The sequence below is a fragment of the Falco punctatus genome (genome assembly GCF_963210335.1).
Source record: "Falco punctatus genome assembly, chromosome: 3".
NCBI classification, from domain to species: domain Eukaryota; kingdom Metazoa; phylum Chordata; class Aves; order Falconiformes; family Falconidae; genus Falco; species Falco punctatus.
In genome coordinates, this window is record NC_137582.1 from 26,541,348 (window position 1) to 26,556,743 (window position 15,396).

Below are 15,396 nucleotides of genomic sequence, written 5' to 3' on the forward strand. Positions count from 1 at the left end.
CAATGTCATTTTATGAAAAAACATTTTGAGAATGCTGATAGACCATGAATAAAATAAATGAAAAAATAAACATGAAATGGATGGAGAAAATGGAGAGGGGTATTCAAATTTTACAGTTTCTCCTTTCTAACAATAAGATGCCTTGAGTGTCCAGTACTTTTGAAAATCCATCCTTTATTTAGTTGCCTGAATGGGAAATCTGATCTGGGTTGGGAACGTTGAACTCTAGGGAACTTAGACAAAGTTTCCATGCCACTTCCTGTAACATCTTGTTAGCACCTTATAATTAATAAATTATGCTAAGGAGTCTACAAAATACCATGTTCTTAAATGTCTACTATGTACTCATAACAAACTAATGCTTCACCACAATTTTAATGTGCGTATTTGCAGAAAGTAACATGCATACTATCCAGCAGGCCCTTAGAAAGAGAAGTCCAATATGTAGGCATAGGTTCTCCAGGCAAGAGTTGAAGACTATCCATTTACCCCCTTTTCTGCCATGTCTACATAACCCCTCTCTTGCACTGTCCCAGATGGTACTTCAGCAACTCAGCACTCCTCCTCTCCCTCAGGACCTCCAAGGTCAGGACAATACCCCCAACACTGGGAAGCTCAGCTTCTCCATTTACAGCACAAATGTATGTACCCCAAAAGTATATAATACACTTCTGTGAAATAGCTCCACAGGTCTTTACGCCAATACTTTCATGCTAAGTCTGTAATAGCAAACAGTGATCCCACTGAAGATAATGGTTCTTCAATAGAATCCCACAAGGCAATGCATGCTCCAAGATTCTCTAAACCCTTCTAGAGGTATTGCTTTTTTCCAGTACAGGGTCACTTCTCCAGATATTTTCAGAAAATTAATTTGAACTATATTGAAGCTCAGAATTAAAACCAATACAAGCAAAAATAAAATGAAGACCTAGGAATGACATGATTTTCAGTGCACTGAACTGAGACCAGCAAAGCATTACTCTTAAGTAATATGGTCCACATACTTTCTGCAACAAGAATAAAAAAGACTAACTGAGAATATATTACTTGACAGGTGCCTTTTGATAGCTTTGAAAAGAATTCTAATCTGATGGAATATCTTGCTATGTTCAGTAACATTACCATTAAGGAAAATTCATTGTTTATCCTAAAATAATGTAGCTCTTTACATCCATTAATACAAATCAAGTATTCAGCAATTAATGCTATGAAAAATTTTAAAAGTCACTAAAAAATCAGTTATTGCTACTGAAATGCAACAGCTTGGTTCAGCAAACAAGGAAGTGACATTTCCGTTCTGTAAAATAATAAGTTAAATACTATTAACCTATGCTCCAAATAACTTTATGTGGATGGTTGCCACAGATGAATTGGAAAAGAGCCAAATAACACTATCTGTGAAAGCTAACAATGCCTGTTTTCAAATACTCGGGCTGAGTAGTAATTCAGGCTATTCCCTAAAGAACGACACACAATATAGTGAAGCGAATCCTCGTGGAGCATCTACATACCAAGGTGTTGTTATTCAGATCCATCTTCCCAGCAAAAGGCCCCCACGTTGTTCCAACCGGAAGCTGCTGCCGACTCTGAATCTTGCGCTCCCCGTCTTTCTGGACCACCTCCAACTCTCCTGCAAACAAAGAAAACAAGCGGTGTTGACAGTACTTTCACTTGTGCCTTGACAACAACCACCTCTGCCTTTGTGTTGGCTTTACATGCACAGTGTTCTGAGGAGCCATATAATGAGAATTAATTATGCTTGTCTGAAAAACAACTGATCTTGTCATCCTGCAAAAGAAAAACAAACCTTTTTCCCTTATAATTATATTCAAATTTGGTTTAGAAAGTCCCATTCCTTTCTTCCGTCTTTTCACATGCATTAGAGTTTGAAGGCATTTTTATTCAGAATAGCCGTTTCGTGAAAGTTCTTAAGAAATGCTGAGGAGGGGGGAGACGACAGCTGGAAGGAGCGAGTGCAATAGCAGCCACACCTGCTGCATTAACCTTCTTGATGCATTTTGCTGTTGCAAGACCACATTCTGAAACATTCAGTTATTAAAAATTTTAGAGACATACCATGTAGCAATATAAATCCACAACTCTACTAACTTTGAAGAAACAACTAAAACCATTTACTATAATTTGTTTTAAAAAAAATTTGAACCAAATGAGGTTTCACTAGCAGTAACATTTCAGAATTAGACTCAAAACAATTTAAATTGTTAGCTTTAGGTTTTAACACAAAATACGTAAAAGCAATGGGGAGGGTGGTATAGTGATTTTTATTTAGTAAGTACTAACTTGTCTTTTTATTTAAAAGCTGATTCTGTTTTTGAAAGTAAGTAGTACAGAATTAACACTTAAAAGTGAAATTGCTACTTTAGCTCACTTTAACTTTTCTTTTTTTTGCCAGTGAAAAGAGTAAGAATAATACACAATTGATCATTACTGGGGAAGAAAAAATAAAATTCAGTCACCACCTTTTTCCCCAACATTGTTTTCACTTCATTTCAGGACTAAAAAAAAATTCTGCACAACTCTTCTTTGAAAGCAGTCTCTTCAATAAGCTTATTTTTCTATGAATAAATGTTTCAATCAAAACCAGCAACAGTTATGTTTATATACACAATTTCTAACATTATTTTCTAAAACAATTCAAATAAATTCTGGTTTTAAACTTTAGGAGGGATAAAATGGAACAAGGAGGAGGGGCTGATCTCTGCTTTTCTTGTTAGATGTTTAACTGAATTGTTACACACTGTGGCACTTCCAAGCTTTGGCCTTCCTGAAGGTAGGAAGAAAATCTGTTGTTCTCAAGTGGCAGAGGTCAACTTGACTTCACTGTAGTCATGATTTCTCCTGACCTGTTTTCCCTGCTTGCTAAAGGCCCCTCCTCCCTTTCCATACCAACCAGATACAACAATAATTCCTGCCTTTTGCATCAGCACATCCCTTCTCAACAACTCTACCCCAAATCAGGACCATGCTTTTTCACAAACAAAGTCCAACTGTGCAAGAAGTCCACTTGTCCCAGATTTAGAACTGGCTGTTGTGAAATGAACCTTGGGCTGGAGGAAGTGAGTAACTCCTGGTTTACTGGCAGTCTTCACAGACTTCCCTGTGCTAACCATTCTCAGGGATGCCTGGATTTATGTTACAGCCAGGCTGTGAAGTTTTTCTGTGTCTGCAGGAGTTAATCTCAACCATTTTCCAAAAAGAAGACTTGGCTCCAGCTTCTATTTTCAAGCACAGAAATCTAAATTTCACCTCTGAGTGTTGCAGATTACAAAACTACTCTATGTAAAATTGTACATCAGATCCTTCCTGGAAACTGGAACAAATCTAGGAAATAGAGTTGTATCAGTTTACAAAAGCATCTGTGTATGCGGGTGAGTCCTCATCATGACAGTGCTAAGACATTTTAAAAGGCAGTATGTGAGCAGGAAAGCTTATGGATTAATTATATCTAATTTACGCATATGATACATATGCATCCAAACAGGAAAAAAACAAAACAAAACAAAAACCCCAAAAGAAAGAAAAGGCATTTCCCCGCCCCCCCCGCCCCCCCAAAGTCACATTGTTACATATTGTATTAACTGTAAAAAATCTCTTTATATGTAAATCATGGAAGAGAGAAATCTTTCTGGTATTGCAAGGTAACACGTTGATCACTTCGGCATATAGTGCAGCATTTTGTCTCTACATAGAGATGAAAACTGTAGCATTTGCTTGCTTTTACACACTAAAAAACAGCCATGTCTATGGACATGTCACATTTAACTGATACCAGAGGAATCATGAGAATCTTTGAAAACCCTTTTAAAAAATAATTCAGCCTCCCTTTCTGCCACTGACATTTTTCATTTGAAAAGGGTTCAGACACAGTCAAACAGTGACTCCTTATCTGTACCTGTGGATTTACAAGCAGGCCTGTCTTTTAATGGATTAAGAACGACAAACTTAGGGCAGATCATCCAGTGATATCCAAAAACCTACCTAAGTTGTAAGGTACACATCATTACACTTTATGTTTTAAATAAAATTAATAACATTAATCTTATACCTGGTAAGTAGTTCAGGTTTGAGGCAAACATAAAAGCAAGCAATTATTTTCCAAAACTGTTTTTTTCCTGAAAGCTGATAAATAAATTAGTATGGATACTTTCTCTCTTTTGTTCTCCTTTGTTACAGTCCCAAGTTGTAGTTTGGGCAAGACATTTCAGTATGTATGAATACATTGAAATGTACTACAGATGTGGTAACATCATGCTGACTTGTACTGAAGCTGCTGTATTTTTCCCTCCGCTGGGAACACCACGACAGAGCAGTAGGTTGCAGACAGGTTTACAAAACATTTTGCTGCATAACCTTCCTGTTTCCCCTGATCATAGCTCTCCAAAAAAGACACACTTCCCTCTAGTCACCTTGACCCATAGCCATTTTAATGCTGTGGGTGAATGTTATAGTTGGGAAGAATAATCTGCTTTTAAGTTTTGGCAAATACCAGACATTTTGGCTACACTTGTACAAGGTGCAGCACATTACAATTTGATCCTTGGCAAATATTTTTTTTCACTGAAAATCTTTGTTTAGGGGGAAAAATAAACACTAAGAGAGCTGTAAGTTAAACACCCCCCCCACACACACACACACAAAACCAAAAACAAACACACAAAAAACCAACATTGCGCATCAGGGCCTACAAGCATCTGCTTTTTTATTTTTATTTTTTCCTACCAAAGCCTGCATCTTCTGTGAAACCCCTGTATATGTTCTTTTGTCTGCCCTAAGCAGGAACGCCAGGGGCTGGTAGAAGGGTTTGGAGAGGAAAGATTACAAATGTCACTATTAAAAATCCTCTTCTTGATTCCCTTGACCCTGGAGTAAGGAGTCTGCAACTTTTCTGCATTCATTTACAACAGTTTTCTCCCCTGAAATTTCCTATTTGGTGGTATCGAAACTGCCGCAACAGATGGGCACAGCCTCCTGCTGCCAAGAACAGGGCTGTCCCCCGCTCGCTGCCAGCTTCCCGCAAGGAGGCTGGTTTAAGCGGTGCCATACCTGTGGCTGTGAGCAATGTGTGACCTCAAGGGAGCTTGCTGGGGAAAAAAAAAAAAAAAAAAAAAAGAGAATCTCACCCTGTGACTCTTAATTAAAAGAATTTGAAAAATGTGTTGGTGAGGCAAGATTTCCCTCCCCAGCCTCACAAGAAGTTCAGATGTAAGCCAGAAGTGCTCTCTGCAGCTACCGTCCCCTGCACAACTGCTGGGCAACTTCAAAGATGACATAAGGAGAAGGAAGAGGATCTGATATTTTACTGCTGCATCACCACTCACAGTAAGAAGTGCAAAGACTCAGCCTGTACTGACTCTTCACAGGTGCTTGTCCACAGAGAACCCAACGAGAGGGGAGAAAAGGAAGAAAGGATGAAAAAAACTGCTGTGCTCCAGCCCAAAGGAACCAGAAAATACTGTGCCAAATACAGGTGTTTCTAGTCATCAACAGTTGCAACAGACCACCTCAGTACTGAACATAACGTTCCTGCACATGACAGTAAATTATAATATATAGAATTCACTCACAGCCCTGGGATAAATTATGTGATATATTTCATCATTTCTATGGCAAAGTCACAAAGCAGTTGTGTATTTTGCTGTCTTCCCCCTAGACTCGTCAACAGTTTGATTCAAAAGGACAGCAAGTAGCAAAACAGAAGCACCACTAAGAAACATAAGCAAAGGGAGTGATGCTCTGCTTTTAGTTTTTGCAAGTTAGGTAAAAAAAAATAAAATTGCTTAAGAGATATTCCATTTAGTGATATTTACTTCCCTTTTCCTTGCCGTAGAGCAAGGGTGGGTTTTTTTTCAGCTTGTTCTTCAGGAACACGCTTATTTCCAGCTTGCTCAGTAAGTTTATACAAAATATTTGAGACACATAGTATGGGCTAATCAATTTTGGTAAAAGATAATGCTGTTAGTGCTGTGGGCTGTTTCTCTTATCTTGTAGATGTAGCATACTTTTAAAGTCTGTGATTACTCAAAGACTTATGATAGCTGCACTGTAAAAGAAGCCCCAAGTCATGACTCACTAGTACAGCTACAAAACATCCCATGGCTTTTAAGATATTAGGCCACCTTGGTGGATACAAAACAAGCATGAAAGGACCCAATTTAGGATTATTTTCTTCCATATATGTATTGTTTCAGGGATGCCAGACAAGGCTTGCATAAAACAGAAAGTAGAGAGGTCAGTTTAGCTTTGTCTTCTTTTACAGCAACATCAGAATAACAATAATAAAAAAACCCCAACAACTCTACAAAACATGTAGTGTACACGAGAACCCAACAATAGCTTTTGGCCTTTACAGGATTTGATCACAATTCACATACCAGTGATTCACTTCTTCACGGAAGAATTCAACTATACTTTGTATTCCTGAACAAAATAATAGTGGCTTTCATCCATCTACCCACGTTCTGGAATAAGAAACAAAGGACTGTATATCTGAAGGTGAATGTTGAACAGCCTTTTCGGGGAGAAAAAGCGAACTACTTTATTCAGAAATATCTGTATCCAGATTTATGAACGTTTAAAATTTCTAAGCAAGGCACTGATAGCTTTGGCAGTAGTTTTTTGTTTTTTCTGGTTTTTGTTTTGGTTGGTTTTTTTTTTTGGTTGTTTTTTTGGTGTTTTTTTTTTTTTTTTTTTTTTTTTTTTTTTGTCAGGAATAGCTTTCTAAGTGGAGTTAGTTAAAAAGAAAGAGTAAGCTCTTCCTCTCCTATAATTAGAGATTGGTTATTTGACATCACGGGTCTGCACCAATTTCCACTAGCAAATGGCTTCTTCTTTGCATATTTCCAATGCACAGCCACCTGGCTCTCTAATGAATATTTTTGCATCACAGAGAAATCACATATGTTGTAGTTTCAAACAAGGACTGCTCTGACGTCAGAGCAAGGAAGTTAAAAACACTCTCAGAAGTTTTTAAGTGCTGCCCAGCCCAGAGCCCAAGATCTGCATGCTGTCCTATATGCACAGGAAGAATCTGCAACTCCACACAGGTGATTACCTCCTTTAGAACAAACTAATGTGTATATGTGTGCATACAGTAGTTCACTGATAGCAAAGAACCATCCCATTTCCACTTCCGTGATTGATTCTTAACAAGGCAGCTCCAATATTAAATGCTCATACACTTGCCTGGCAGACATAAACTGCATTATTGAGATACTTCCTCTAAATTCTCCACCCTCAATTTTCAAGTCTCTGAGACATAACACACACTAAACTACAGTTTTGAACATAAACTTGAAATACGACATTCTCTATTCAAGTACTCCAGTCAAACCCTGATAAATCAGGCTGGCCATGCAGTGATCTTATCCTTTCTGACTCTTTAATAAATCGAACCTAGTAAGTTCACGCTGTTGGAAGTTGTCACTAAATGAAATTGTGACCTTATCCGATGCGTGAACTTATCCTGCTGACAACTACATTTATTGTGCGGATAAGCATGGGGGGGGGGAAGACTTTTGATAATTGTGATCTTAGCCATATGCAACTCTAACAGATGGGATCTTTTTGATGTTCCATTAATGATTTGCCTATGATGAGCCTCTACTCAGGGAAAAAATAAATGTTCTTCATAGGTAAGTGGTAGGGGGACTGGTAAGCTGTATGAAAAGTGCACAAAGAGGTACTGGCTGACAGCAGTGAATCAGAACCTATTAGCCTAACACAAAAAGCTTTGAATTAGCTTGTAATTGCATTGGAAAAGATAACATAATGGAGGTGGCAAAACAGAAATTTTCCCTTTCCACAGGACTCATTCAATAGCCCAAAACTCTGAAACAAGTAACTGAGAGTCTGAAGCAGTAACCCAAAATATGCTAAGCCACAGCACTTCATGATGAATGAAGGAATACTGCAGCCCCTTCCAGCACTGACTGGATGATTGCCACTGCTATTGTGGAATATGATGGGATATATTGCAGAATTATGTTGGGTGACAGGCAATTCACAGAATCACAGAACCCCAGAACCACAGAATAGTTTTGGATGGAAGGGACCTTTAAAGGTCATCTAGTTCTAACGCCCTGCAATAAGCAGGGACATTTTCAAGTAAATCAGGTTGCTCAGAGCCCCATCCAACCTGGTCTTGAATGTTTCCAGGAATGGGGCTACCACATCCCTGGACAACCTGTTCCAGCGTTTCACCACCTGCATTGTAAAAAAATTCTGAAAATGGCCAACCATCTCAAATTACCATTTACCTATCAGGGATTTAATACATTGTATTACCTAATTCTCACATCTCTCCACAATGGATAGTATTGCACCTGTTCTGCAGTGCACTGGCTCTGGAGATAGAAGATCTGAGGTCTGTCATGACACAATCTGTTTTGCAGCACTGCAAGTCTGATGTGGGATACAAGAATTCTAGTTATCTTACTAGAAAGACACACATATATAGAAGTTCACACTGGAGTCCAAATAGTAAAAGACTAAATTACCATCAATCTTCAAAAGACATTTTACAATTTTCTTCGCAATGAAAATTGCATTCACAGAGGTCTTGGCAAAACCAGAGGTCATTTAGGTCATCAAGAAGCAAAGGCAAATTTAATTTTGCTGCTCCAAAGACAAGAAAATAGGGCCAGCCCACTGTTAGGATGAGACAGGTGGAAGAAGGAACAGACTTGAAACTGAAAGCTGAGTAAACAGCTCTGTGGAGTCTCCCTAGGAGTGTTGCTATTCTGCTGCCACTGAGGGGGCAGAGGGTTTCTAAACAGAGCAGTCTTCTTTCTTTCTCTGAAGTTGCTGCAACCCCCCAGCAACTCCTCCCCCTAAACATGATCCTCCCTGGTCCCATCCCTCTTAAGAAGTAGGGTCAAAGGAAACCATGGCACAATGGCCATGAGAGAAGTGAGACATAAGGATAACCCACCAGTACTTATTGCTCTAAGCCACTGCTCTCCTTTGCCTATGCCTAGAAGCAGGTCTAGATAGCAAAAAAAAAAAAAAAAAAAAAAATGCAGGAAAAGCTGCCACATGATGCTTCATTCCTAACCAAGCTGCCTAGTGTTGCCCATCTTGCCAATGCTCCCACAGGGCAGCTGTACACTCTAGGTAAGGATGACAAATGAGAAGGCTTCTCCACTTTCTGTAACAAAAATCTTGCTGCTCCGTACCTTTCTTTAGAGCCCCGAAAGTCAGAAGCAGTTTCTTTATCTTTCCTACCTGGTAGCACTGCAAATGGCAGAGTGCAGGTGCTATCCTTATCTGCAACAGCACTGTCCTACAATGGACAATAAAGGGAAGGAAAACATATTCTGAAAGTGAGGACAGAGAAAGTCTAGGGAAAGATTTTCTGAAAAAAGGACCATGGTGGTGGGGGTGGGGAATAAATTTAAAAAACAAGGCTAGAGAGAGGGAGTCTAGAGAAGGAACCATTTGAAAACCCAAGTTGGGTCTTATCAGGATGCAAAGACACAGCCTGGAAAAAAAGGAACAGAAGTTATTCAAGAAAAAGAAGGATGCAGAAATGCTGCCAAAGTTAGAGAAGATATACATTTCCAAGCCTGAAACATAAGGACAGAAGTACATGAATACACATTTAGAAACAGAATGTAAACACTATTATCCTTTTTTAGCCAAGGCATGTGTGTTGTTATAGTGCTTAATTCATAAGCTAAACCACCAAAATAAAGTATACTTATTCTAATACCTCATTGCTCAGCTGAATCCTGCCTAAACTGAACACTTCAGGTGTGTCTACACTGCACCCAGTGATGTGATTTCATCTGACACCTGGTAAAACTCATTCTCTACCTCCAAGCAGCCAGATCACCATGTAGGCTGTAAAACTTTTCTGAGCAGAAGTTTCATTGCTAGTTATTAAAATTTACACTGGGCTCTGGCTATGACCACTACACTGACATAGTACTACTGCCTGGTCGATGTGACCTTAGGTATATAAGCTGTTCTATACTCCCAACTGCAAAGCAGAGCCAACTTCAGTGATGTGGAGGTGCACTATGTCACACAACACAAGCAGTTTTCAGAGACCGTAGTTTCAAAAGAACTGTATGCACTGACTCTTCAAAAATTTATATTTGTGCTCTATTTGTTAAGTCTTCATTTGGTTCTATACAATGAATACAAAGGAAAAAATAATTACATTCCTATAGTGCCTCACATTCCTGTAATATACAGAATTTGGTAGGAACACAAGATGCCATCCCAGATTAGAAAAGCGCAGGCCTACAGTGGTGAACACATCTTCATCAATTTGAAATGACAATGCAACTTCTACGTTTTGGGGAGGCTGGGATGGAAAGTGATTAATTAAATAAAAGTTAAAAAGCACATAAATTGAGTAACTACTAAAGATACAGCTCATGGAAAACTACACAATAATTGTCCGTCAAGTATGATATCAAAATAATTTTTAAGGTTTAAGCTGAACTATTACAAAAAGTACTGTTTTTTTCTTGGAAGTCAGGAATGAAGGAGTACATAATGAACACTGCTGCTAGAGTTTTATTAGCTTTTTAGTAGAACAGACTCATACTGCTGTATAGACTTCTGTATTTGGATTGCTTTTTTGAACTTTACAGAAATGTGCTCAAAGAATAAAATGAAAGAGATAGAAGTAGAAAGAACAAGATATTTACTCAAGATATGCTAAGAAATGCTAAAGATTTGTTCACTTGCTCCAAAGACAAGTTCCATATACTATGAAAAATACCCTGTTCAAATCAGCATCTAGTCTACAGACACAGGCAAAATAAACCCAGTCATCATGGCCCAATCCTGATTCTGTGATGAAATTAGAAGAAACTATCTTTACTTTTCAGTCTACTCACTACAAGAAAAATCTACACCTATTTTCAAATTCTAAATCTCATACAATTAAAAAAATATATTATTTTTGTTTTTCTTTGTAATTTTCCATCTTCACATTTGGATGCACAGTTCAAGAGGTTTGTTCCTCCCTGTATGTGTTGAGGTAAAGCTGAAGTAGAAATATTTGCAGAAAGACAGAAAAAAATCCCCAAAGGCAACCAGCACAGCTGAAGAGCTTTCCCTGCAGTTTTCTGTGAGAGGAATACTGTAAACTCCATTCTCACATGGCCACTCCATACTGGCAAAAATGATTCCCAATTATATTATAACACTGTGCAGACCCAGTGGGTTGAGTACGTTCTTTATCCCAGCTACATGTAGTTTGCACAGCTTTGCTCCCTCCATCACAAATACGCATGATACAGAAATGCCAGACTTGGCAAGCGCAGGCTGATGATATTACTAAAGAGGGCTTTCTTGATAAGATCATCATCTGTTTCTGGACTCTTGGGTATGCTCCTTTCCTCAGCAGAGGAACAGTCACCCCTGATAAATGTCTCTTTGTGTGCAGATTCTCCCCTGATATATGCGAAGACATCTCAGTCCTGAGTCTGTCTGTTTTTTTCGTTGCTTCATATAGCTCAAATACAGTTATAGATATATGGAGCATTGTATATAAAGCAATAGAAAGTGAACACAATTGAAAATACAGCTTATGTTACTCATACTGAAGCCTTTTCTAAGATAGATGTTATTCTGCAGGAAGAAAATTCAACACTTCACCATCACCTACACCAATGTTTCCTTAGGACTTTTCTGAATCCTTTCAGCTGAAAGATGTTAACATTTTCATTTTTACAATATTATTTGCATTAAATTAATTTTTATAAATATATAAAATAAAAATTAAATAAAATAATTAATAGACATTTGTATGTTTATCCAATATTGTTGGACTTCTTTTTTACTTGGAAAAAGTGAAAAATATCAGGGTAGGTAGCCTGTGTTGTTAGTGAATGCAGAAAGCTACTAAAGTTAACTTAATATGAAGACTGCTGCATTAATATTGACGTCATGAAATTTATTAAATGAACACAAATGTTTTGAAAAGTATTCTTTTTAAAAGCAAGAGCAGTGAGATCATCTGTGACTGTATCTGTGGTGTCTTCTCAGTTTACAGTACTTATGCTTAGAGATAGAAGGATCTATTTTCATCCCTCATTTGCGTAACAGCAGATGAAGTTATTTGCTTTCTATCAGATATGCATGCTCAGAGCTATGAAACCACTGCTTAGATACCAATTTCTAGCTCAGAGTATATGAGCCAAACTGCCCAAATGTCTTGCAAAAGAAGCAGATGCTTTAACATGACTTCCCTATTTCCTTTCAGTGTTTGTAACAAATTTCTGAAAGAAGGAGAGTACCAAGAAAAAGACAAAAATCTCCGCAAAGACTCAAATTTAACAGTATTTAGTGTGACCATCCAAAAGATCTAGTTACTGTTGAGATTAGGGAAGCGAGAGGGGCACTGGGACAAAGGGAGACTGAATGCCATGCTCCAGTGCATGCTTGCAATATATGGCTCCATCCATTATAATTATAATTTATATGAAAAGTAACATTATTATAAATAGAGATAAATGTAGTATAACTATAATGTACAATATCTAGATTCAAATTAATCATTTTTTTGCACTTGCTGGGGATGGCCATGCATAACAGACACATGGCTCTGCACTGCTCCAGCACTCATGAGTTATGTGCTTATCAACGCCTTCTATGACCAAGTACCAGCAATGACCAACACAGCTTTTTAATGCTGTTTCCAGACAGGAATTGACTGCTGGTTTTGGACATGGACCAGAGTGCCCTCACTCACTCCTTCATTGCCTCAGTCTGGACTATCACACTGCTTTCACATGCAGCTATATCTTAGCATAACCAAGACTTTGAAGCAGTTATAAAGTGATGCCCATTTAGAAGGCAGACTTATAACTTTGAGTGAAATAAGCCCTTGAAGACAGATTGAACACAAGTCCTGTGCACTACCTAAATCCTACTCTGAGGCGTACATGTAAGACTTAAGTAGTACTTGCCTTGTGGCAGCCTTCTGTACAGGAATGATCTTGACCTTTGTATGAGTAAGTCCCAGGGGCATCATGTGTAAAGCATATCCCAAATTGTTTTGCCTTACCACCTTCCCCTTTACAAGCACAGGCTTTGAGCACCCCATTGCTACTTGGACAGATACGCTGACTGGGGAGCCTGAGGAAGAACCATGGGGGCTGTTCTGTTCTGTGGCATGAGGACATAGACAGCCTTTCTCCTAGAGAATAACCTCCCAAGACTGACTCTTCACAGCCTCGACTTTACCTTTGTAAACAATGACTAAGAAGTCCACATCCTCAATGGCTTTAATGGAAATTTCATAAGAAACCTAGGGTCTCAGATTGAGTCACTGTTGGCAACAGAAGCTCTAACTTTCTCTTAACAGTTGTAATCACTGCTCCTGAAAACTTCACACAATACATACGAAAAGGTTATTTTGAAGAAGTAGGAAAGTATTTCTGGCAAGGCACAGCCATTAAATAGGCAGTGTCAAGAGAGATCAAAAGAATTATAACTCAGAAAACATCTGGGTTACAGAATTATCTTGGCTCTGAAGCATTAAAACTGCCCCTATACTATGATGTTTAAAAAATACTAATGTCAATTTATAACAGCTTCTTATTATCCTGCAATGGTAATGTACTATAAGACTATAAGAAGTATAGCCTGTTATTGACTATTAACAATATAGAGTTAAAACGGTGAAGTTCATAGAAAAACATCATATTGAAAAGGCTGCAGGTTGACATTTTCATTCTCCTGCTAATAAAATCGGCAGTTTAAAAATTAAGAACAATAGCATTAAAACTCTCCTAAAAATATCTGCTCCTTCTCTTCCTCTCCAATAAAAAATATCACATGCACCAATGCAAAGAGAAAATTTATATTTTAGCCATGACTATTAGATGTACATAGGTATTTTTCACCTTAACATAATCTCTCTGATAGGCACAATTTGCTGTACAAGGACTCTTGGAGAAGGGAAGTTTTATCCTACCAGGTTTTTTCCCCATATGTTTTCATCGAAGTTAACAAAGTACATTAACAAGATACATAATGCATTAACTTCAAAGGATAAAAAAAACCTAGAAAAACAAATCCTACTTTTACATACCCAGTGGTATAGTTAGCAGTTTCAAAATCAAGCCTTCCAACATTAGAAAAAGCTTGAACCTCCTTGCAGCCCATTTGAGCCTTGGACCAGTCTTTTGCAGATTCTAGGGCCTCAGCATAAAAGCCGACTTTCTATCCTGTGTCCTGTCCCCTGGACACTGCTTCCTTGTCCAGTCCATCTGCCACCCCCATTCTCCCTGTTGCCTTCTGTGGCCTTGTTGCTCCTCCTCAAAGGCAACTACTGGGTCATAACCAAGTTCCCAGTGACAGCCTCCAACAACATCTAGAACTAAATGTCAGAAACACAAAAGGCATAAAGCACATATGTTTTCCTTCACACAAATGGTTTCTAGCTTTCTGTCTTTCCCCTGTTGATCATAGAACACCTTTCAGCCAAGCCTAATCTACCCCTTTAAATGCCCAGAAGGTTTTCATACCCTCATCAAATGCAATTCAGAAGCTGACGGTTTTTTTCACTGACATCTATATCTTGTCTAAGTTATCAGATTCCATCCTGAGTCTAAATTTTATTCTTTTGACTCATCTCAGAAGCACAACACTTCGAAAAGAAGATTAATTTATTCTACCCAAAACCTGTTTATGACTCAGTGTGGACATCCCCAACACACTGGGCAGGTTTAGCAGTAGTTGTGTTACTACCATCTTTCTTACTGCACATGCTTATTGTTATTATTTCTTGGCCTTGGACTTCTGCAAACTGTACACTTGAAACAACCAATAGATAATACAAAGGATTTTGTCCTCCAGTCCACAGAGCCTCTGCAATGACCTACTGCTAAGCTCCCACCACCAGGAGTCAGGAGAACTACTAACTGAATGACTTCTACAACAACACCGGTACCCAGGTGTGAAAGTAATATCCATGAGGAGAATGATACAGCATGTCAAAGCTAAGTGATGAAGTAACAGCCAGGGAGCAGTTCTCATCTGGAAATAAAAAGTCCAAACTTTTTATCATGAGCAGAACCTTAATAAAATTGAGTAAAAAGTTTATTTTTGCTTTTTAATCAGTTGCCTTTGTTCAAATAAATGCATATTTTTCTCTTCTCAAATCTTTTTTTAGACAGGTATTGGATTTGAAATTTCTACTCAAACAAAGTAATGCTACCAAGCCTTGTGGTATTGCCCCTGAATCAGACTGCAGCCATCAGGAAGGCAGGGATCATGCTTCACCTATTCCTAAAAGTATGAAGAACACTGTCAGTATTATATAAAACATAATAAAATTGAAATAAACTAAGAATACGTCCCAGCAGAAAGATTAAATGAAGACTGGACTGTGAACAACTCAGGTTCCCAAGA

The 15,396-nt window shown here is 38.3% G+C and overlaps 1 protein-coding gene across 4 annotated transcripts in view; it reads right to left on the reverse strand.

Annotated features, from left to right (window-relative positions):
- Nucleotides 1–15,396, reverse strand: part of ZFPM2 (zinc finger protein, FOG family member 2) — a 417,436-nt gene that overhangs the window by 165,318 nt on the left and 236,722 nt on the right. For all 4 annotated transcript variants that reach the window (XM_080381546.1, XM_080381547.1, XM_080381548.1 and 1 more), the window contains one exon: nucleotides 1,512–1,630. In XM_080381546.1, coding sequence (XP_080237672.1) covers nucleotides 1,512–1,630 — 119 coding nt within the window. The remainder of the gene's footprint in view (nucleotides 1–1,511; nucleotides 1,631–15,396) is intronic.